Consider the following 25,964-nt stretch of genomic DNA (forward strand, 5'->3'; position numbering starts at 1 on the left):
AAGCATAAATAATAGCATATTGTTTTATTTGTTATTTGACCTTTTTCAGTTTGCAAAACACCAATACGGATCAAACAAAAAAGTACTTCAAATGCTGGTTTTGAGCATAAGAATATTTCATGTTCATTTACTGCGCCACTGTGAGAAGACTTTAGCTATCAGTACATTACATAAATTAATGGATGTGTCAGGTGAATATTAAGCTTCATGTGACTGTTTACAAAATAATTACCTTCCATCCCGATCCCAGTCATACACTTCAACCTTGATAGTTCTGTGGGAGAGAGAGAGAGAGGGAGAGAGAGAGAGATCCTTTATGTGATTTGAATTTGAAAAATGAATTTGAATACAGCTCTAGACAACATCACACACCTTGTATGTAGTTACGTATGTTGAGAATGATGAGAAAAGTCTGATCTGTCCATTCTGACAGTTTTCTCTTTTTCACCATAAGCCTATGTTTTATTTTGTCTGCTAGATGAAATTGTACTTCTGATCACTAATGAAAAGTAACAGCAGACCTCTCCTTAACAAGCCACACGATTTAATGCACTATATCATTGTGATGTGTTTTTAGATTATTGTATTATGTATCATTTATGTATAATTAATTCCATAGCATGATAGCATGAACAACAGTAACAGTGATGCATGCATTAGAAATCATTTCTAATGAACTGTTCTAAAGTAATATAGTTTATAAGCCTAAAGCTGTGTTCATGTCATGTTGGAATTACCATATTCATGAGATGACAACGCTGAGCTATTACAGAGCCGTTCATGTCATTGGACTTAGCAATGATTTGTTTCCATGGTAATAATCATCGCACCAAAAAAGAATATGTGTACAGCTTTATTGTTGATGACAGAAACATATTTAAAATGCTGCACTAATTAACCTCTTTATTCTCTTTTCAAGCCTTGAAGAACAAAAAAGAACAACAGGTGTCGAATGCTATAATAAAATCTTCAGATGCTTAAGTGGAAAGTTGAAACTTTCATAAAATTCAGTTTCCTCAAAATTGTTGTTTTGTAATTATATTAACTATAATAATTAGAGTCAATTTGATAATTACAATATGACGTAAACCGTGCTGTATGTGGAGGCTATTCATGGTTGACATTCTTAAAGTAGTGATTTGGCATGCAATATGGAATTCAAATTATGTTTGTGCGTATTTTTTAGAACATTTTTAACATAGCCCATTAGATTTTAGAATCAGAGCTTCCCTGGAATTATAACTACAATCTATCTAAAATCAGTTTACTCTTCCTTCCATGGCACTTTCTTTTCAGGAAGACAAATTAAAAATATTTCACATACTAGGGTTAGAGGGCCGGATTAGTGCATTTTGACAGAAAATAATTACAGCTCCTGCTGTCCGTGGCGTGACAGGCGAGTGGTGAGTTTACACGGTTCAAATAGAACAGCTCTGCCAATTACATAGAGCTTTAACGCAACACATGCTAACAACAACCCAATCCCCACAGCATCCCTTAGCACCCATTTTCAGTGTTATCATCAGCGAGACACTCCGTGCTTCTTTATTAGAGCGTGTGCGCTAGCTTATCTCACATCCCAGACTCCACCGGGCGGCCAGCGCTCTTCCTATCCATATGTCTGTCTCTCTCTTTCGTTTCCCACGTGTTCAATCGGAGATAAAGCCTAGGCATTGTGTGCGAAAGTGCGTTATGGTACCGATCGATGCTCATCAGTGAGTGCCGCTACCGTGAGGAAGCTTCCCACTTTATCGCCACACAGTAAGAGCCCTGTTTGAGCTACTCATGATGGAGGCTTCTGGGATACAATGTAGCGGTTGAGATTCTCTTCTATGTTGTCTCATTTTAACTGTAACATAATTTGTCCTATTCCAAAATGGCATGTAGATATTAATTAAGTGTATAGAGTTCATTCTGGCAGGTCAAGTGGGTCAAGCTTGCATTGGCTGACTCTCAACTGATCCACATCTAGCTATATAGGAATAAGACACCTATCATAGCATTCCTATATAAGGTCTATTCAGTATTATTCAGCAGCTTTTTCACTTGCTCAGGAGTAAATTACCCTCCTCCTTTCGCTACAGTCAGGACTTGGCTTTCTGATATTCCTCATTGAATCAGACTCCTTTTATCTTGAATAATGGGTTATGCTTAAAAATCATTTAGTTATTATTGGTGCTCTCCCTGCTCAATCATGACAGGCGGCATGGATGGGCAGGGAGGTTTGTTTTTTTTGCCCAGAATAGAACCATACCGCCAAATCAAATTGTATGCTAAGTGTCTATCATTTTGATAATAGTGGTCCTGACAGAACTTCATTTTTTCTCTGTTTACATCTTTTTTTTTTTCTTTTTTTTTTTTTTTACCAATGTAGATAGGTGAGTCACTATACCGTATATTATATGTATTGGTTATGTACGTGTTCTTATGCATTGCAAATGTAAAAAAAAAAAAACTTTTTGTGAAGGGATGTTTACATGATACCATTTTCAGCTAAAAACAGAAAACGTTTTGTTTTTTGGATGTTTATAGTGGTGGTTTGGGGGCCTGAAAAAGCAAACTTTTGAAAATGAGTTTCAAAGTTCAAGTCTTTGAAAACGATGTCGTGAAAACTATATATTTTTCGTGTAAACTACAAAAACGCAAATTTGTGAAAATGGTGACATCATGCACGTACTTATTATGTGTTCATTCAATGTGCGTAGACGCACAGTGTTTATAGATATTTTTGTGGATCCATGTGAACTGGGATCATTTTAAGATCACTGTCGTCTGTACACGAAAACGCGCAAATGAAAACCTTTTCATTTTAGTACATCATTGCCGTGCATACATATACGTATATATAATATTCATTACTGGACTAAAGTAATTTAAAAATGTGATTTTTTTTTTATTCTTTCCATCATTTATGAGACACTGCTTTCCCACCATTGATGGAATTTTCCGGCTTTACATGTTTTCACTGGTGTATGGTAGGAGGCGCTATTACACATCTTCTGAATGAGTATTGAACATCTGGATGAAAACACAGCGAAGTAAAAACAAGCAATCGCATACATAAGCAGATACATATGTAAAATAACGTGATCATCAAGCATTAAACAGCATATAAATCAAGAGTGCCTAACATTACCAAATTAAATTTTGTTCCAGGAAGTGGTACAGGACTATGCACACTCTGGATGTGTTGATGATCTAGTCCAGGGGTGGGCAAACTTTTTGAATCGAGGGCCGTAAATTGACTCTCACTTACTACTGTACTGTATGTATACTTGTACATAGGCCTATATGGCAGTTCTGTTCTTGTACCATCTCTACCTTTTTTTATTTTATTTTATTTTTATTCACTCATTAATGATGGGTTTTTTTATGACACATGAGAGTTGCATTGGTTGATGACAAGTTGATTGATGTATAAGACACATTTGATAATTTTATTCAGAAATAATGTACAATAAACGAAACGTTTACAAACATTAGAAACATATATATTCCCCACACTCCCAAAAAAAAAAAAAAAAACGCGATCAGCCGCGATCAGCTCCGGAACGGTGTAAATCAGGGGTTATATACCGCACTACAGGCTACAGCGCCATCTATTGGATTTTACTGATACTGCATCAAATTAGTTATTTTGGACCAACTGCCAGATGGGCCGGATGAAATCGCCCGTAGTTTGCTCACCTCTGCAGATTCGTATCATTTTTAAAAATCCCTCGCGGGCCGCCACAGGAGTGATAGCGGGCCGCAGTTTGGACACCCCTGATCTAGTCCATCTATGTTTTGATATTGCATGTTCAGATATTCATACAACAAAATATTAGGGGGCAATTAATTAATTTTTGTGAAAATGATCAAAAATGCTGTTGGTAGCTGCCTACTTGGAAAAAAAAAAAAAAACTCTGGCAGAGAAAGAGTTAAATGCAACAACAGTTGGTCCAGCTGTACGCTGTTTACAGGTAACCAAGTAACCTCGACTTTAAGATTTAATTGATGTGTGAAGTGTGAGTATATAGCATAACCAAATAGAGTTCAAATGTGAAAAGATCAAACACTTTATGGCAATAAAATATTGTTTCCCACAACTAATTAAAACACACACCAATTTCTAACAAACCAATCACAGTACAAAACACTCCATACCTGTCATAATCGCCATTGCACAGGGCTCTGACTGGGATTTTAAAGGCTTGCCACACAGGGTTCAGTGTGTTCTTCACCACCTCTGTCTTATGGCAAATGGTAAATCTGTAAGATAACAGGATAATAGCTGAACATATTTATAGTATGTGTTGTCATCAGATGTGTTTGAAATCAAACATTAGCACATACAATTATTTAAATAAAATGTTTAAATGTCTTTGATAAATGCATTAATTTGACTTATTTGACATTGTCCACTTATTTGAAATTGGAATTGATTCATTCCTTTCAGTCCAATTCAAAAAAACTGTACAGAACATTTGGAACTGACAAGAATGGTTACTTTCTCTGTCTCAGAGAAACAGCTGTAGCATTGCATTTGTTTATCAGTAAATGATTGATAATGACCCTCTTTACAGAGAAAAGGTAATTTATCACAAGTAAAGCCATTCTCTGATGTCATTCCAATCTATAGTGGAATTTTATCATAATCAGAGCCAAACAAATTAAACACAAACATTCAAAGAATGCTAATATGAATACTAGCAGGAGACTGCATCTCTACCCATGTAAAAAATATTGTAAGTAAATAGTCTGATGAAAGTTGTTTTATTCTTGTATTATTACAGATTTGCAATAACAGAGTGTTTTGATTCAGTCAGTATATAAAATCTGTTTGTAGTGTGAGTGAGAAGAATACCATTGCATGAATTTACATCACATGCATTTACCTGAGTGTCATAATTCATAGAAAGTGTAAGATTTAAACAAGCCTTTTCTTTTTGTAACAATGCATTAATAAAATTGTGTGCTAAAATGTTAGAACTGATTGACAACCATAGTCTGAAGACAATTCAATGTGAGTTTAAAACGTATAAAATGTAAGTGGAATCGGTTTTGTTTTAACACACAAAAAAATAGCTGAATATCATGTTTGTCTAAGCTGAAATCACACTTTGCTTGGCAGACTTCACTGTGGAGCTTCACAGAAATAATTTATGTACAAAAATATTGAAAACTGTCCAATAAAGTGATTGTTGTTGGAAATTTGTATTGGTTTTATTCCTAAGCATCAACAGGACTGTTTCAGAAACTGAGCAATTGTATGACATATTTGGTTTGACTTTCTGACGCTGGCCCTTGAGCTATACCTCAAATCACCACAGGATTTACTTTAAAAAACAGATTCTGTTCTCTAAAGGACAGAGACATGAACGGATTGTTCAGTTATGGGCTCAGTACACAGCTCAATACTGGCCTTTTTCCTATTTGCTCTCTTATACACACACACACACACACACACACACACACACACATACTGTTTACCTCATGGTTTAGGTGGGTGAAGGCTCTTTTTGAAGTGTGTATGTGTGTAAGTTTTAGTTTTGCTGAAATAAATTATCCTAAAAATATTATGCTTTGCTCTGAGGTGGTCTCAGGTCGGTACAAATATATGCCAAGTAATGATCCATCTCAGCCTTCTAGTATCCAAACACCAACAGCAGCTTTTTGTAAAAAATAAAAATAAAAATTGCAATTCCATTTTAAAATCTTTATCTATAGCCTCATACACACACAAACGGTTATGTCTTTCCTCCTCTTCTCAGAGTTGGGAATAGTAAGCACACTGTTCTCCCAATAAATTAAGACAACATTAGCTTATAGTCAGCAGCCTTCCTGTCTACTGTCTGACTAAGCAGCATCATTACTGAAATGGAACCTCTTTAGAAACTCTTGAGGCACTCACTCACTCACATTAAAGGGATAGTTCACCCAAAAAATGTGCTCAACCAGAGCACAAAAGAAGATATTTGAAAGAATGCTGGCACTGAGAAAAAGCTCTGAGACATTTAGTCATACAGGTTTGGAACGTCATGATAGAATTTCTGTTTTTTTTTTTTGTTTTTTTTTTATAAATTTGATTGTTATTTGATAAATAAACAATTATTTTGTACTGTGTATAGAACTGTAGCTTAAATAAATACATAAATATTTAATATTTCTATAAATTTATCAAAGCTGAATTACCCATTTTTCTCTGAGTGAAGGAATCTGGAATTACTGAGGAACAGAATCAACCAGATAAGGGGTGATTGTTCCATTTCAAAAGAACCCCTGCTGATCCAGGTGCAAAGGACTATGGGTATTAACTTAAAGGAATTCAATGGAAAGCCATTTCCCCAACACAGAGGCTTGAGATGAGATTGATGCTGTGAGTAGTGTGTGTAAGAGGCAACAATCCGCTCATGTGTCTGCATTACTCACGTTCCATCTTCATTGCTGCGATAAAACACTAAGAAGGGGTCCGATTTGCCAAAGAAGTCCTTTTTGTCCAGTTTGTTGCCACAAAATTGCATCATCACAGACTCCTGCAGGGCGAGAATGTTTTAGAAAAGCAGGTTATGAGGGCAGCGGGAGTGTACGTGTGGATTTAAAGGACTTGGGACAACAATATCAGTATAAATGAGCTGAGTACTTGGCCATTCAGGGTTTCTAGACAGCTATGCAAATGCTAAACAGCTTGGCATGTTACATTTGCTTGACTACTGTACCCAGATGGCAAGGCTAAAAGGCCTAATCAGAAATCCATTTGACAAGCGTTTATGTAGACACACATTCACTGTCTGTGTGAGATGCAATGCTTCAGCAGGGAATGGGATAAGGTCTATTGATCCCTGTTGTGAAAGACAAATGTAACAATTACCATAGCAATGCGGAGGTCTTTCTGCATTTATGTGTGTGTGAGCACAGCTGAAGTTCTTGGCACATCACGCATGCTATTACTGAATCCTGTGTTTTACAACTAAGATAAAGAGGCTACTTTGAATAGACTTTAACAGACATGCTGGGAAGCCAAATGAGATTAGCTTCAAGCAAGCTGCCTTTCTTTCTCCTGACTATATAGGCAGCAGTCTATGAAATGTAATTTCATACTAACTGATCTGAAACAGCTTTGTGAAGCTCACAAATGGCGCTCGTCACGTGAAGTGCACAACTTCAGACTTGGACAGAACTGATTTCAGCAGTTAGATGTTAGCATGTTGCTAAGCTAAAAACTGGACTGCACACATAATCTCATTAGCAAAACTAAAAATGATAAAACTTCAGTATAGGACTAAGCCTCACTATTAACTATAGTTTCTTATTAGCATGCCTATTATTAACATATTGGCTGTTTATTAGTGCTTATAAAGCACATATTGTGCATGACCATATTCTACATCCCTAATCCTACCCAATACCTAAACTTAACAACTACCTTACTAACTTTTAATAAGCAGCAAATTAAGAGTTTATAGAGGCAAAAGTTGTGGTTAATTGTTTGTTAATAGCGAGAATTGGACCTTAAAATAAAGTGTTAAATAAAATCATTGATGAAGGTGCATAGAAAACTGCTATAGCCTGCTATTAGCATGTTGCTAAGCTAACAACCTGATGTTTTACTGCACACAAAATTTAATTGCCAAAAACCAAAATCAGTGAATGAAGCACTCGAGAGAATAGGCTCTTAATTGATTTCAATAAAGTTTTGACTTTAGCATGTTACTAATCTAACAATGTGATGCTTTACTAAACAGATTTCATCTGAAAAAAATCTAAATTACAAAATCAATGATGGAACTGCACAAGAGACTTGGCTCATGATTGATTTTAACAGTTTGGCATTAGCATGTTGCTAAGTTAACAATGTCGCACTCTACACACACACACACACACACACACACACACATATACATGAAAATCAACAGCACACATACATATTGGGTATTGTGTTTGATTATTTTTATCTTTGTTTATACTTCTGTATTAAAGACATATACAAGTATAAATGTTGTCTATAGGCAACTGGCAGTGAGTGATATTGACCAAGCTTGGATGGGCATAAGCAAGCATGGGGCATAAGTAAGACCTGAATTCGAATGATCAATATTAGCTCTTACCCTGCAGTTGCTAAGCTCCTCTGCCTTCACAATAATTGTCCCACATTTCTTCCCTGGAATCCCCCTGTGAATTACCAAATGAGAGTATTCAGGTCATAAATGTGTCACTTGGACAATAATATTGTACAGAACTGACATGACACATCATGAAACATTTTATTTTTCTACATCAAAAGGTTAAAATGTAGCAAGCTTCATAAGAAAGATCTATTTAATATGCAAATAAAGCAAACAAAATCTCTTCTTCCGTAGAGTCACAATGTTTCCCAGCAGTATACTGGTGCTTGTGTAGATCAGGCTCCTCTGATGTATTCTTCTGCTGTTGGTAATATAATGAATTGACTCTTGCACAGAGAGTTCGTGGATGAAGTCTTGATTAAGGTTTATGAACGATCTCTCATGTGTACAGAGTTTAAGTGAATGTAATTGGACGGGGGCTATGCCATTGTGCTCTGGGTGGAACCGATCTGTCATACAGCAAACAGCAAAGTAAACATTGCTTTAGTTACTTTATTAGAACTGGGCCCGATCTTTGAGCCTGTCAAGCCCAAAAATGGACAAAATAAGCACTACTAATAGAGTCCATAGACCATAAAATAGAGTCCATTTTTTTTTTTTTTTGATGATGAAGTTATTCACCAGAAATCTTTCCCTCTGATGCTTCATTACAAATGAAATATAGTGTCATTCACATCAATGATACATGGTTACAAATGCTTTCTATTCATCAAAGAATCCTGTAAAAAAAAAAGTATCACTGTTTCCACCAAAAAAGCACAACTGTTTTCAAATGTAATAATAATAAGATATTTACTTAAGCACCAAATCAGCTAATTTACTTAATATCTTTATAAAATCATTTAATATCTTCCTTTGAATATGTAACTGATGTAAACAAGTTTTCATATGTGCTCTATCGTCACCAGTATATCACAAAACACGGTAAGAGCGAGGGTCAGCACAAGATTACTCCATTAAAATTTTACTAGCTTATTAGTTCCCCTTCAGGAACTGGAGCTGCGTCGAAAATGCTTTGGGAACACCTTCAGCGTGAACACGCTCTGAATCACATGTGTAATCAGTCCAATGGAAGGGCGAGACATCACGGTGGGGTGACGTAGCGACCAGGAAGCTCAAAAGCACGTGCGGTGGAACTGGCGTCAACTTTCTGTCATTCTGCAAGCGCTCTGTGTGTGTCCTGTCATCCTCTGAGTTTTGTCTGTAGAAAAATCTCAATTAGGGACTATGTCTAAAGCTTTAGCAAAAACAAAACACTCCAAGAACGATAGCAGATTGCGTTACAAGCTGTGTGTTCCTCCCTGCCCTCGCTACATCACGAGCGGGGATACACACATTTTGTGTGTTGTCTGCTTAAGAGCAGAGCACGCAGAGTCAGCTCTCGAGGGAGCTGGCTGCCTGCTTTGCAAGCGTTTGTCACTGCGTATGCTTTACTCTTGGAGGGCTCTCTTTGAGGGGAGGGAGCCTTCATCAGTCTTGCGGTGCCGGCCCCGCTTTCGCCGAGGCAGAGCGGCGGCTGCGCTCATGGGAATTGCAGATGGATCAGGTGGGGGGAATGAAGACGGGCGAGCCCCTATCTTCTTCCTTTCCTACCAGATCCAGCGCCCGCTCTCTGGGATCAGAAGCCTGCCCCGCGGTTTCTTCACCCTGGAGAAAGGACTCGACTCTCTGCCTGTCTTCCTCCGAGGAGGTGGACATGGAGGACGACGATGAGCTTTTGTAAAGCAGTTGCATGCACCGCCGCGTTTCAGTGGTGTCATTCCTACTTTGGTCGGCCCCGAGCGGATTCTGGTAATGGAACAAGAAGTGAACACTCTTTTGAGGAAGTGAGAGTCCGGGTTCTACAGCCGGTACTTCATAGTTCCAAGGAAGGATGGAGGGTTGCGTTCCATTTTAGATCTGCGTCAGTGGAACCGCTCAATCATGCGACTGAAGGTCAAGATGCTCACTATCAAACAAGTCGTGTCTCAGATCAGGTCCGAGGACTGGTTTGTCACGTTAGATCTAAAAGACGCATACTTCCACATCTCCATCCTTCCGACTCACAGGAAGTTCCTGAGGTTTGCTTTCGGGGGCGAAGCATACCAATATCGGGTTCTTCCCTTCGGCCTTGCACTCTCACCCCGCACTTTCACGAAGCGTGCGGATGCTGCTCTGGCTCCTCTGCGACTTCAGGGCATCTGCATACTGAATTACATCAATGACTGGTTGATTTTAGCTCAATCGGAGCAGATGGAGGTTCGACATCATGATGTTGTTCTCGCTCACATGATAAGCTGGGTTTGAGACTAAACGTCAAGAAAAAGTGTGCTTTCTCCATTACAGAGAACCACTTATCTAGGTGTGGTGTGGGATTCGACCACGATGCAGGCACGTCTGTCCCCTGCTCGGATTGAGTCAATCCTCACGGCAGTCAAGAGAGTGAAAGAAAGCCAGTCACTCACTGTCAAGCAGTTTCAGAGACTGCTGGGTCTGATGGCAGCTGCATCCAACGTGATGCCTTTTGGCCTGCTGTACATGAGGCCCCAACAGTGGTGGCTCAAGACCAAGGGGTTCTCCCCAAGGGGAAACCCGCTTCGCATGATCAAGGTCATGCGGCATATGTGCCTTAGACATGTGGAGGAAACCTTGGTTCTTGTCTCAGGGCCAGGTGCTGGGAGCTCCTTGTCACCGTGTAACGCTAGCGACGGATGCGTCCCTCACCGGTTGGGGAGCGGTCATGAGTGGCCACCCTGCCCGCGGTCTGTGGAGTGGCCGCCATCTCACGTGACATATCAACTGCCTGGAGATGCTGGCAGTGTTTTAAGCAACCCGAGGTGGTGAAGCAGATATGGAGAGTTTTTGGCTAGGCTCAAGTGGACCTTTTTGCGACTCAGAAGACATCGCAATGTCCCCTCTGGTTCTCTCTGATTCCTCTAGCTCCTTTGGGACTGGATGCTATGGTACAGACTTGGCCGAGACTTCGTCTGTACGCTTTTCCCCCGATCGCTCTGCTCCCGGGAGTTCTGGGCGAGAGTGTGCCGGGACGGGGTCCGTCTGCTATTAGTAGCCCCGTTCTGGCCAGACCCAGTCAACTGCCTGATTGGAAAAGTTCTGGAGTTCCTGCAGGCCCGTTTCTCCACAGGGTTGACCCACTCCACCTTAAAGGTTTACGTGGCGGCCATTGCAGCTTACCACGTCCCCTTCGGTGGACAGTCAGTGGGTAGACACCCCCTAGTTACACGTTTCCTCCGCGGTGCGCTGAGCTCATGCTAAGTGGTGGATCAGGATGCTATTCCATAGACTTGAGTCCTCTGATCTCCCCACGCCTTGGGGGTCAAGGCTCACTCCTCCAGAAGCTGACCTCCCCCGCCCACTTTAGCCTCTCCCGGCTCCTCTGTTCGCTTGCCTTAGTTGTGCTCTTCCACACTAGGCAGGGATTTGAAATTTTGGTAGCGTGGGCATCTTGTTCACATAATGTTTTCGACGCAGCTCGAGTTCCTGAAGGGGAACATCTCAGGTTACGCATATAACTATGGTTCCCTGAAGGGAACGAGATGCTGCGTCTCAGGGCCATACTTCCGGCATCCCTGCGAGCGCTTGCTTCACTCCTAGAAGCTGACGCTGGTTCCACCGCACGTGCTTTTAAGCTTCCTGGTCACTATGTCACCTCGCCGTGACGTCTCGCCCTTCCATTGGACTGATTACACATGTGATTCAGAGCATGGTCACACTGAAGGCGTTCTCATAGCGTTTTCGATGCAGCGTCTCGTTCCCTTCGGTGAACCATGGTTACATGAGTAACCTGAGACGTTTGCTTTTATTATAGATCAGTTGAAGGGTAACAGAAACTTTCTGAGTGATGAGAACATTCTAAAAAGGCAATCATGATGCAGCTAATATGCAAGCTGCTTTGTACGTCATAGGGGGTAAGACAGCTGCTAGACAGAAATACAGGTTTTTGCTGTACAGAACTATGAAACATTACAGAGCACATAAGTTCACCCAACAAATGGAAGATATGAAGTGTGAGACACCCTGTAGTCACCATGACAACCCCGACCTTTCTAACTGGGCGACCCAGAAGAGATATCTAATAAATAGGACTAATATGTCTTCTCATAAATATTTCAGGGGAGTCATTCAGATTTTTTTGTATTTCAAGAGGAACATTATATTGAAATTGGTCATGTAAAATAAATAGATATAAGAGTTGAGAATCTTACACAATTCTGCACTGACTACGAATTCAGCTGCAGATTAACTGATGCAGTTTATTTGAGTAAGTTTATTATACAAGTTATTTGGGCACGTTCCAGTTTTATTTTTTATTTTTTGCTTTGTTAACTCTATAAAACAGCAATTATAAACAGTAAAATAAGATATATCAGAATCAGAATCAGAAAGAGCTTTAATGCCAAGTGTGTTTACACACACAAGGAATTTGTCTTGGTGTTAGGAGCATCTAGTACAGAAGTGCAAACATAGTGCAGACAACATATATAATATGTATACAGGTGCATCTCAATAAATTTTAATGTCGTGGAAAAGTTCATTTATTTCAGTAATTCAACTCAAATTGTGAAACTCGTGCATTAAATAAATTCAATGCGCACAGACTGAAGTAGTTTAAGTCTTTGGTTCTTTTAATTGTGATGATTTTGGCTCACATTTAACAAAAACCCACCAATTCACTATCTCAACAAATTAGAATATGGTGACATGCCAGTCAGCTAATCAACTCAAAACACCTGCAAAGGTTTCCTGAGCCTTCAAAATGGTCTCTCAGTTTGGTTCACTAGGCTACACAATCATGGGGAAGACTGCTGATCTGACAGTTGTCCAGAAGACAATCATTGACACTCTTCACAAGGAGGGTAAGCCACAAACATTAATTGCCAAAGAAGCTGGCTGTTCACAGAGTGCTGTATCCAAGCATGCTACCAGAAAGTTGAGTGGAAGGAAAAAGTGTGGAAGAAAAAGATGCACAACCAACCGAGAGAACCGCAGCCTTATGAGGATTGTCAAGCAAAATCGATTCAAGAATTTGGGTGAACTTCACAAGGAAGGACTAAGGAGAAGAAGAACTGGACTGTTGCCCAGTGGTCCAAAGTCCTCTTTTCAGATGAGAGCAAGTTTTGTATTTCATTTGGAAACCAAGGGTCCTAGAGTCTGGAGGAAGGGTGGAGAAGCTCATAGCCCAAGTTGCTTGAAGTCCAGTGTTAAGTTTCCACAATCTGTGATGATTTGGGGTGCAATGTCATCTGCTGGTGTTGGTCCATTGTGTTTTTTGAAAACCAAAGTCACTGTAACCGTTTACCAATAAATTTTGGAGCACTTCATGCTTCCTTCTGCTGACCAGCTTTTTAAAGATGCTGATTTCATTTTCCAGCAGGATCTGGCACCTGCCCACACTGCCAAAAGCACCAAAGGTGGGTTAAATTACCATGGTGTTGGTGTGCTTGACTGGCCAGCAAACTCACCAGACCTATGGGTATTGTCAAGAGGAAAATGAGAAACAAGAGACCAAAAAATGCAGATGAGCTGAAGGCCACTATCAAAGAAACCTGGGCTTCCATACCACCTCAGCAGTGCCACAAATTGATCACCTCCATGCCACGCCGAATTGAGGCAGTAATTAAAGCAAAAGGAGCCCCTACCAAGTATTGAGTACATATACAATAAATGAACATACTTTCCAGAAGGCTAACGATTCACTAAAAATGTTTTTTAAATTTTTTTATTGGTCTTATGAAGTATTCTAATTCATTGAGATAGTGAATTGGTGGGTTTTTGTTAAATGTGAGCCAAAATCATCACAATTAAAAGAACCAAAGACTTAAACTACTTCAGTCTGTGTGCATTGAATTTATTTAATACACGAGTTTCACAATTTGAGTTGAATTACTGAAATCTTAGTAAACAAAAAACCTTTCCACGACATTGTAATTTATTGAGATGCACCTGTATATATATATATATATATATATATATATATATATATATATGTGTGTGTGTGTGTGTGTATGACTACAAAATAAGAATAAGATATAACACATTTAAATAATTATTAATTAAAATATATTGTATTGTTATTCACACAGTATATGTTTTTGTAATTAATAAATAACCCTCATCCTAACCCACAAAGTTACTTTTCAAATAAAGAAAGAATTTGTTTTGTAAATTTTTTCGGATGGCATTTGTGCCAAGATCTGCATGCATTTCACTTTCCTACTTTCATCCTATCACATGTCTCATCAGATATTATTAGCCTAAATAAGCTGATGAAATACACAATTACTGTAACCGGTTTGTTAATAGTGAGAATTAGACCTTAAAATAAAGTGTGACCAAAAACATTTCTGATTTAGTGTCTGGAAATGCATTACTAGAAGAGCTGTGAAGGTTCAAAAGACAAAAACGGTTGGGAAACACTGATTTCCAACAACTCCTCGCTCCTATACAGTAAATATTTAAACATTAACTGAGGTTCTTCGACAACATCTTGGTCTCTTAGCAACAGAGATGTGTGATAAACTATGTGACAAATAACATTGTTCTAATATTAAGTTTTCAAGTATCATCCAAGAACATCCAGGATGCATCAGAATAGACTGTATCAAACACATGAAGAAATGATTCCATTCTACCTTTTTTTGACATTTAGTCCCTCCTGTAAGTCCCAATCAAGATGCATGCATTTGCAATCAGCATCTTGAGTGCGCAAGGTAATTAAGTACTGGCGACACAGCAGTGGAATGGCTGTTTTTTTTTTTTTCTGTCTGCGTGTGTGTAATTATCTTCCCTCAGTCGACAGAGACCTGAATGAAATAACAAGTATAATTACAAGCAAACCGTAAAGTGCCGCTTCTTTTTTCTTAGTGTTTTTTATAGAAACGCATTTAAGAAATGGACCTTACTTCATATTCTCAGAAAGAAACGATATGATAGTCAAATGGTCATTATTCGCAGTGCTTTATCTCATTACTCAAACTATGATTCTCTCCAGAGCGTCTTGGCACCAATGCTGTGTGCCACACACATTTTTGTCATGTTTTCAGTGACTGTTGTCTGTCCACACTGAAAACAAAATCACAGCCAATCAGAACATATTTGATGTTTAGAGCACAACAGTGACCATCTACTTTGTCTGCAGATTTGGATTTGGAAGTATTTTTTGCATTCAGTTTCTTAATAATATAGAATGCTAAGCCATGAATCAAACCAGCTCTAAGAGGAATTACAACATCATAAACTAGGCACAAGACTGTGTACTACTGAGCAAATAAACAACTTAACAACTCAACTTAAATTTGAAACATATTTTTCTCAGCACATAACTTACAATACAGTTTAATCCTTATCTGTAAATGATAGAAAGTATTTCCATTTTGCAAAAAGGCTTGTCCTGACAGTAAGCTAGCATTTGTTAGACTTCAGACTTCATTGAAATAGCGGCTGCACACGCATCAAACAGATGGAGCGCAATAGAATGAGATCACAAAATATGTTTTGTAAAAAAAATTAAAAAAACGGCATCCAAAAGTGGAAGAACTTCAACTCAATACCCCTTTACAACAATACCATAAGCTTGAGTATGAAAAGTGTGTTGCAGCTGTTTGCGGCGGTAATAATACAATGCCAAGTGTAACATTGCAAATGAAGCCAAGTGAGTCTAAATATTCTGTAACATGTTATGTTTGTATTGAAATCAAAATTTGCATGGAAAGCCATCCAACATATTGCCTTTCTAGTGGAAAGCGTTCACAGTGAGTTGCTGGGTGGCATGGTCCATTGGGCTTTAATGAGTGCACTTCAGCACGGGTGCTGAGGTAAGAGCACTTGAATTCAGCAGTGGAGAGATCTCATTGTTATTAATGACACAGAAGTCATTTTATGGTGCATTTTCAGCTTCATCCATTCCAACTGATCCATCTATAGTTTTCTCATTCTGAGATGCTTCGTGTTGGGGTACTGATCACCCTGACAGTGCAATCTCACGTGATACAATATCGATATAAGTGATATCACTTATATCTTTTTTATCACGTCAGATTGCACTGCCAGACATGCATGGATTGCTCTCAGCAAACACTTGCCTGCCACACACAGGTACACACAGAAGTGCAAATGTGTTATACTCTTTTAGATTGATCTCCAAAGTCATTCAACAGACTATTCAAGCAGACATTAGGAACAGAATAGCGCATCTCACAAGACACAAACCCAAGCACTCCACTAAACGCACTCGAAATAGCAACATTTTTTCCCTTCATGCAGCGTCTCCCAAACGCGATTGGCGGGGTGATTGAACTGTGTAATTAGCTGTAATTAACAGTCATTAGGGTTGTTAAAGGTCCCCCCTGTCAGGCCTCAGGCGCAGGTGTGGGGTTTCACCATGATTTATTGCCTCCAAAACAGCTTTTGTAACCCTTGCCATTAAAGTACAGCTGTCCATCTATAAGCCAAGTTTGCTGAGGTACAGTAAGTATCACTGTTTCTATTGCTATTACAAAACCCTACCTGTAAAAGTGAGGTGACATTAGCGAAAGTTTTGCAAAATTTCACAACTAAAAAAGTCCTTTGTCTATTGTCAATAGTTTAGCTGTGTATGAAGCACAGCTCACGCAGAAGTCACTTTCATACCAAGCAGCTTTTTGTAGGATAATGTGTAAACTTGAACACTAAAATGTGAAATCTGAAAGGGGAAAGATGGATACTAGCAGAAATTCACAGAATAATGGTAAATGTAAACACCCAATGATTCTACCGAAACATGTAATACCTCGAAATGTGTGGTTTGTGAAGGTGAGTAAATGTTAACAGAATTAAAAAATTTTCAATAATCTGTTAAATTATGTAAAAAAGTATAATAATAATAATAACAATAATATTAATGTAATTTATAATATAATTAATAATTTAATAACACATTCAATCAATCAATCAATCAGTCAATCAATGTTCATTAAAAATAACTAATATTAATTTAAATTCATTCAACTATCCATTCTCCAAACCAAATTGTCCTTTGTATGGCTGCAGGGATATTAATAAATGAATATTAATTAAAATATTTAATAATATAAAATAAAGTTATGGTTGTTTTTATTTTTTTTACTGCTGTTTAATATTCATAATACTTTTTTGTACATTTTTATGTCTACGGTAACGTCTACACAAACGTTATATCATGTTCTCTAAATGGACAGTTTTGCCATTTATATTCCTCTCTGGTTTCTACACCTGTCTGGCTTCAACAGGTGGTCAGTATATTATTAGTGGCAAGTACAACCAAAGCTACAAGTATTTCAAACAGCAGGGATGTACAAACAAATCACATTGTTCTTCATTTTCTTGAACAGAAGCAGTGGTCTGTCTTTAGCTGGATGTAATGAGCGTGCTGGCGTTCGGCTGTGCTTAGCTAATGGTGCAACAGTGCAGGGACCCCCAGGCACAGTGAGACACTGAACTCCCACTGGCAATCTAATGAGCCTGCTTTGATAACCGAAGCACAGAGAAATGTATGTGAGGCAGGCGTTTACCTCCCTTCATGAGGAAGCGCTGAGGTACAATAATGTAGACTCAGAAAGGAACCTAAGAAAAATCAGGTGCTGAGTGACAATACGACCTCGATGGGAAGCATACAGGAAGCTCAAAGGTTTGTTTGTGCAGATGAGGTGGAATAAAGACTTTAATGAGCGGAGTCAGACTAAAGAGCAGCAATAGCGAGCATCAGCTCATTAGTCGATGTGAACTTTATACCCTCGACTAAACACACAAACTTCTTACAGTGTCACAGTTTGCTCAGCTATAATCCCCTGATGATTTCCCAGCATTCCTTTCATCATATACATTCTACAAAGGAACATTTGTACTGTGTTTTCTTGCACTGTTCAAAGCATGGCAACATTATTTATTTCACAAAATAACCAACTGGACTTTAACCAGTCAGATTTCAGAAGTGGACATTCAACTGAGACTGAAGCCTTATGGATTGCAAAAGCTGATTCCAAATCATCAGTTCTCATTCTGCAGGATCTATCTGTTGCTTTTGACACTGTGAGTCATCAGATCCTCCTGTCCACCCTCTCATCACAGGGCATCACTTTGCTGGTTTGAATCCTATCTAGCAGGTAGCTCTTTCAGGGGAGGTATCCAAAGCACATCAACTGGTCACTGGGGTTCCTCAGGGATCAGTTTTTGGACCCCTCCTCTTCTCCCTATACACTACATCACTGGGACCCATCATACAGGCACATGACTTCTCCTACCATTGCTATGCTGATGACACACAGCTCTATCTTTCATTTCAACCAGATGATCCAACGGTAGCTGCACAGATCTCAGGCTGCCTGGCAGACATCTCGGCATGGATGAAGGAACATCCCCTACAACTAAACCTGACAAAGACTAAGCTTTTTGTCTTTCCTGCCACTCCAAATCTACAGATTGATTTCACCATCCAGCTAGGTTCATCAACAATTACCCCATCAAGTTCGGTCAGAAATTTTGGTGTAATCTTTGATGACCAGCTGACTTTCAAAGACCACATCGCAAAAACTGCTCAATCTTGTAGGTTTGCATTACACAACATCAGAAAAATCAGGCCCTTCCTAACGGAGCATGCTGCACAACTTCTTGTCCACGCCCTTGTCATTTCTAGGCTGGAGTCGCTGGAATATTGCAATGCTCTTCTGGCTGGACTTCCATCATGTGCAATCAAACCTCTACAAATGATTCGGAATGCAGCAGCAAAACCACATCACACCTTTCTTTATCTCCCTGCACTGGCTACCGGTTGCGGCTCGCATCAAGTTCAAGACATTGATGCTTGCATATAGAACAGCAACAGGCTCAGCATCCTCGTATATCCACTCACTCTTACTGTACATCACCTCCAAAAGCCTGAGATCTACAAGTGAGCACTGCCTCGTGGAACCACCACAGAGAAGCACAAAATCACTTTCCAGAACATTTTCTTTCATCGTTCCTGGCTGGTGGAATGATCTTTCCATCCCCATCCGGAATGCTGAATCCCTGACAATTTTCAAGCAACAGCTGAAAACTCATCTCTTTCATAAAAAAAAACCTTTGATTTCTCTTTCCTTAATCCCCCCATCTAGCTTGTACTAATCTGTACAATGTCTGAAACTTTGTATTACGAGCATTTCCTTTGTTTATTTGCCTCTTTATGATGAATTGCTAGTTGTATTCCTCAATTGTAAGTCGCTTTGGATACAAGCATCTGCTAAATGAATAAATGTACATGTAAATTTGAACTGTATTTTAATGTGCACAACACACTGCAAATGTTTTGAATTTTAAGCTTAAACTGCATCAAAATAGTTTCAGATTAGCTGGCAGTTTCTCAAAAAAAACACACAAAAAAAACACTTTTCTGGTTATTTAACCTGGAAGAAAAAAAAGGTCAAGACAGGCAGTCAAAAACAAAACAAAACACATCCAAACAGTGTGAGAATTAAAACATGAAATAAAATATTTAGAAACATTTATAAGATTAATTTTCATGAATCAGTTTTTGATCAAAACATGCTCAAAACGAAATGCTTAATGACAAAATAGAATGTTTGACTAACATATAAAGTGCAGTTACCTATTTATTAAAATTCCTTATAATTTGCTACCAGACTGGCAGACCATTGGCAAAGTTGTTGGATAATAAATGAGAATGGGGATTTTTCACAGCGATTCTCAACTCCCGTCCTGGGTCCAACAGGCAGCTCTGCACATTTTGTATGTCTCTCTTATCTGACGCACTCTGTTCAGTTCATAGTCCTCTCTCATAATAAGCTGATTATTTCAATCAGATGTGTTAAAAAAGGAAGACATTCAAAATGTGCAGAGGAGTGTGTCCCCAGAACTGGAATTGAGAACCAATGATCTATCACACTGGAAGGATGTGAGGTTTATGAATGGAGGAAAGAAGCCAAATAGAGCAGTTCTTACCCAAGATCCTTCTCCATTCGACCACCCAATGATCCCACCACCTCTCCCAATGTACAACAGGCCTGGCCAAGGAAATCCTGCAATGAGAGAGAACATTAAAGGGGACTGGGTGGCATTTGTTAACATGGCAAGACGAAAGGTCAGTATTTCAAGTTGCCTATTTATAGTATATCTGAGATTTCTTCAACTTTATCTGTAATCACTGGGTAAGAGCAAAGATAAGCTTTGATTTCTAAACTACAGTACACACTATGGACAAAATTATGTGGTCACCAAAACCCCACAGCTCTGTGTGCTTGTTTAGCTTTTAATTTCAAAATCATAGGCATTTATAACGAGTTGGCCCACCCTAACTGGAAAAGCTTTCCAGTGGGTGTTGGAACATGGCTGTGGGGATTTGGTCCGTGGCGATGGGGTCTGGCTCATAGTCAGTGTTCATCCCTAAGGTGGTCGGTGGAGCTCAAGTTTGGGATTGGTACAAGCTAGTTAAAGTTCTTTCACAGTAGACTAAATCTTTTCTTTATGGACCTTGCCCACCAAGGCATTGCTATGCTGAAGCAGAAAATAGCCCTCCTAGACCATTGCCATATAGTTGGAAGCACATAATTGTCTAGAATGTCATGGTATGATGTAGCATTAAGATTTATCTTTGCAAGAATTAAGTGGACTTGCCAAACCCATTAAAGCAACTGTATGTTGTTTTGTGTATTTTCGACTTTGGAGGATTATTCTGAGTGGAATTAACTGTCATAAATATACTAGATCTCTGTGGTAATTACTGTCAATAGCCATCAGAATGTACCATCAGAATGATTTTAAAACTAATATTTTAAGTTTAAAAATCGACATACAAGGGGAATGACGACTATGGTTGCCAAGCTTCAAAAAGCTGCCAAGGACTATGAAAGCAATAATATAATCAAAAATCACATTATTTTAAAGGCTGAAACTGTTCAAACACCATGTGGAAAAGTTTTCACCCCTCTGATAATTGATCTGAAGTGAAGCACAATGTTTTGCTAAGAAAAGCCAAAAGAATTCAAATGATTTTTCTGGCAGAGCTGTGAAGTTCCACCCCACTGAACTTCGCAACAGCAGTTTTTATAAGGGTAGGTTATACTGTTTGTGTAATGTAGTCAGTATGCTAAAAATGATAGATCTTCATTTACCTTATTCTGTATTAATAAAAATGTGCATCAGTGGAAAGTGCAGCGGAGCGAGAATGATCAAAGGAAAGAGGAGAAAACTAAAACATCCAGAGAATAAGAATGAAAATGAGGCCAACTGCTTTGCCCTAGCGGGTGTGTTTGTATTTTTCAAAGAAATAATTTCAGTGTAATAATGGGGGACTTTTTTTTCAAAATAATAAACAAATAGGTATGGTAGGACAGGTAATGGAAATTGTATGCTTATCTATAAATGTGCAAATACATTAATTTAATTTAATTTAATTACAATTTTCTGCTGACTGAAAAGTTTGTATATATTGAGAAGATAAGGGGGCCAGTCACTGAACCCTGAGGCACCCCAGGGATTACTTTATGTAATTCTGAGTCTTCCCCTTCAGCAAACCTTGAAGAATCTCCCCATGAATCAAGCCAAATAAGTGCACTTCCTGTGATGCCAAGTTGATAGTGTGGACAAAAATAATTTCATCATTTTAAGGGCAATGGGTCTAGCTAGATATTTACTTTTAATAATGAATAAATAAATAAATATTTAGTCAAATATTTATTGGGCTAATCCCAGCCTCAATTGTTTGAAAAAGTATTGTGTCATGTTTGACATTACTGTTGCATTAGTTCTCACATGTCTTGTAACCAAATGTGACACAGCAATGTTGGATATGAGAATGCAAATGAGATTTGAGTGATATGGCAGAGGGGAAGAATTTCAGTGTGTTCCTCACAAAAGTTACCATGTGGCTTCAGAAGGCTTTGAATACAGTGAATGAGTTTAATATTTTCACAATACTTTTTTACCAGCTTACAATCTATATTCTTTTGTCGTATGGAAAAGAACAGCATGATTGTTGTTTTTCTTGGATAAATAAATAAAATATTTTTGGGGTGAACTTTTTTTTTTCTCCAATGTGACTGTCACTAATTTAGACACTAGCTTTTGCTCTCTGAGTTCATCCTCAGTAATTTATGAGATGCTTCATTTTCACTGACAGACATTCCCATGAGCACTTGTTCTACCGCTTCTCTAATTACTGTTGGCAACTAAACTCTCAATTTGTATTAATAAAGATTAATATGAATGATCTATCTTTATTATTGTATTAAACTCTACAAAGACTTCCTTCTCTTCCTCTTTCTTTCTCCATCTATCTCTCACTGTTTCTTTCTCTGTCTCTGCATGCGTGGTTTTCTCCCTGCTGCCTCTTCTCTTAATTTTCACCTGAGAACGTAGTCGCTCTTTGCCTTTCAACACATCCTATAATGGTTTTATGCAGAATTCCCTTCGGGAGTGGACAATCACTGTTTGTCTTTCCAAGTCAGGGGGGAAGAGAATAATATTGATTTCTGGGTGACTAAGGGAGGGAGTAAAACACCAGGAGGCACTGTGTCTGATTTGTTAGATAATTTTGAGGTGGTAATTTTCAGGGATGGATCCTGCATGCTCACTGGAGTCACTGAGGGTGTTTTCAATTACTCTTGTGCATAATGTGTGGAGAGATCAGTTTATCTGTCTCTTTACAGCTAGTGTGTCCACATGATCACGGCAGGAAACAATAGCAGGACAAATGCTTGCAAGTGCTGCTTGGGATATGGCAGATTTACAGTGAAGTGTATGGCTGGTTTAGATCAATGTTGTTGTTGGCGGGTGGTTTAGTACATGCCATGATGTGTTTCATTAAACAGTTCCACTTTGCAACATTGATGGACGACCACAGTCTCCTGTGCTACAAATGCTGAATTAATTAGCATTAAATGACCTCGGTTTTACTACTACCTGACTATTGTTAGCTTGCCAAGGAATTACCAAAAATCCTATACTCATAAAAATAAACAAACCAGATAACATAGGTGGTCTTAAACTTGAAAAAATGGTGTGTATTAATGGTGTGCTGCTAATGTCAGGCATGGAAATATTTTGGGTTGATTGGTTGTTTGATTGGAGCATGAAAGAAATAAAGACAGAATGACTACAGTCACATTCCATGACGAGCACAGATGGGACCACTGTAGTGAATTTACATCTTTTACTCTAAACCCATCATCAGTGTGTAAAATGACACCTCAGGGACCCCCTTAAGCACCAAAACACAGCTTCAATCATGCTACCATCTCTGTGAGAGCTTCTCTAATCACACGTCTCTATTAACCCACATTTGCCTTTTTATTCTCATATACACAGACCTGCTGATTACAAGCACTATGAGATGGTTTTACTGCTGGGCGAGTGTGTACGATGGCATCCTAAATTTCATAATAGTCTAGAGGAGGTCAACAGGGTAAGTGTTTACAAAGTCTAAAAGGAAACATGGAGCAATTTCTGAAACTTACATGTTTTGAAAGGTTGCTACTCTTGGAGTCGACATCATACCTGAAAAACAAAAGAGAAGGACATATTGATAAGGGACACACAACCAGAATAGTCAGTTTTTTGTTTGTATACATAATTTTTGCATTTATTGCTTATATCATATACATTTACTTTTAGCTGTAGCTCCGGAAATGAACTGACTCATTCCACACAGCTTGCTTTAGCGTTTCTGTTTAGAATTTATAAATTTAGGCAAGTGGCAATTTTTTTTTTTGCACTGACCTCACCCCAATGAATTCTGGGACTGCTGCCTACTTTTTGAAAATGCTGTCTTTGTAGGCATCTCACAGGGGTATATGATATTTAAAAAAAATATTTTTATGCAAAAGACTGCAATGTCACACAGCAACAGATTTTAAATGATTTGGTCTGATATTTATGCATGATTTACCTTCTTTTTTTTTTTTTTTTTTTTTAAATGGGAGTTCTAATCTCTTTGTCATAACTGGGGCAGCCAAATCAGACATAAACCCAGCTGTGTGTTAAGCATAATAACTGACTTTGCCTTTCAAATTTGACAAATTTCAAAACCAATTCTTGATATTCTCTTTCATATAACCTGCACTGGCATATACGTGTCTGAGTGTTTTAAATGTATGAATGAGGTGAATATGTCCCCAAAAGGGACTGTGATGTTCTATTCAGCTATACATCTTCACATTCATAAATACTGCATGACCCCAGAGTGGAACAAAAACATACATTGACACAGGCTTAACCCTGCCACACAAATCCCGACACACACACACACACAAAACTAGCCTGCTTTCAAACACACACAGAAGTGCACACAACCAGACCTGATAAAATTTAGATTTGCTCTTTCTCTAGGGAACAAGTTTACAACCTTAAGGGAGCTACTGGAAGGTGGGAAACTCATCAGGAATGAAGGGTCTTGGCAGAGGTGCAAACTAGTTGACTTTAATGAAGTACCAACATAGTATATTGAGCACATTTAATTGTATTTTCACTTTAATTTATTTACCTGTGTCTCTGGACTTATTAAACAAGATTCTTCAGCATGATATTCTACAGAAAAAAAGTATTTGGTTTCAAAATATTTGATTAAAATGTACTAATGTAAAAAAATGTACAAAATGTACTATCTCTGAAATGATTTGTTGGTGAAGAAAAGTAGCCTTCTGCTTCAGATTTGTCACACTATAGAAGTTAAATTCTTTGCGAATACTGCTTCTTTAATACATCTTTAACACTTTGTCGAATAAGCCTATGCTCTTGAGTCTCTTTGGGTAACCGGTCGTGACAGTGGGCAATCATTTTTCTTGGCAAAACTCTTATGGCTCCTTCAAGACAGTTCTCAACTTTATTTCTAAAGCACTTTCAATACCACAAGAACCAAAGTGCTGTACAGGAAGAATAAATAAAATAATAAAAACAGACATAAACTAATAAGACACATATCACACAACAACAAACAACATACAAAGCATTTTCAAAAGCTTTTGTTAGTGCACTCTGAAATACACTATGTAGGAGCCTTGGAGCTGCAACCGAAAAGGCCTGATCACTTTTGCATTTCAAGCAAGGAAACACTAGATGTAATTGATCATTTGAACACAGAGACCTATTAGATTGATGCAGACTGATTCAATCAAAAACATTCTCTGGTGCAAAGCCATGCAAAGCTTTGAATGCATATAGGAGCACTTTGTAATGGATTCTGTATCGTACAGGTAGTCAGTGAAGATTGATAGGCACAGGAGTAATGTGCTCTCTCTTCTTCAAGACTGTTCTGGACCCAGAAATAATTATCTGCAGTGACATCTACAATCCGAATTCCAGAAATGTTTGGACGTTTTTTAAAATTTGAATAAAATGAAAACTAAAAGACTTTCAAATCACATGAGCCAATATTTTATTCACAATAGAACATAGAGAACATAACAAATGTTTAAACGGAGACATTTTTTAATCCACTAAATGAGCTCATTTCAAATTTGATGCCTGCTACAGGTTGCACAGAGGCAACAAAGGGCTAAAAAAGCAAGACGTTTTGAAAAGATTCAGCTGGGAGAACATCTAGCATCTAATTAAGTTAACTGACATCAGGTCTGTAACATGATTAACATTAAAAGGGATGTCTTAGAGAGGCAGAGTCTCTCAAAAGTAAAGATGGGCAGAGGCTCTCCAATCTGTGAAAGAGTGCGTAAATAGATTGTGAAATACTTTAAAAACAGCGTTCCTCAACGTCAAATTGCAAAGGCTTTGCAAATCATATCATCTACAGTGCATAACATCATCAAAAGATTCAGATAAACTGGAGAAATCTCTGTGCGTAAGAGATCTCAGCATCTCTGATGGTATGGGGTTGCATAAGTGCATACGGTATGGGCA

General features: G+C 38.5%; 1 protein-coding gene across 2 annotated transcripts in view; it reads right to left on the reverse strand.

Annotated features, from left to right (window-relative positions):
* LOC131538569 (copine-8) overlaps positions 1–25,964 on the reverse strand; it is a 113,045-nt gene that overhangs the window by 35,098 nt on the left and 51,983 nt on the right. For both annotated transcript variants that reach the window (XM_058772460.1, XM_058772461.1), the window contains exons 5-10: positions 23,570–23,609; positions 20,058–20,134; positions 8,088–8,151; positions 6,412–6,515; positions 4,147–4,251; positions 233–274 (exon numbers count right to left, since the gene is read on the reverse strand). In XM_058772460.1, coding sequence (XP_058628443.1) covers positions 233–274; positions 4,147–4,251; positions 6,412–6,515; positions 8,088–8,151; positions 20,058–20,134; positions 23,570–23,609 — 432 coding nt within the window. The remainder of the gene's footprint in view (positions 1–232; positions 275–4,146; positions 4,252–6,411; positions 6,516–8,087; positions 8,152–20,057; positions 20,135–23,569; positions 23,610–25,964) is intronic.

The sequence above is a fragment of the Onychostoma macrolepis genome, chromosome 04, assembly GCF_012432095.1.
Source record: "Onychostoma macrolepis isolate SWU-2019 chromosome 04, ASM1243209v1, whole genome shotgun sequence".
In the NCBI taxonomy this organism is placed as follows: domain Eukaryota; kingdom Metazoa; phylum Chordata; class Actinopteri; order Cypriniformes; family Cyprinidae; genus Onychostoma; species Onychostoma macrolepis.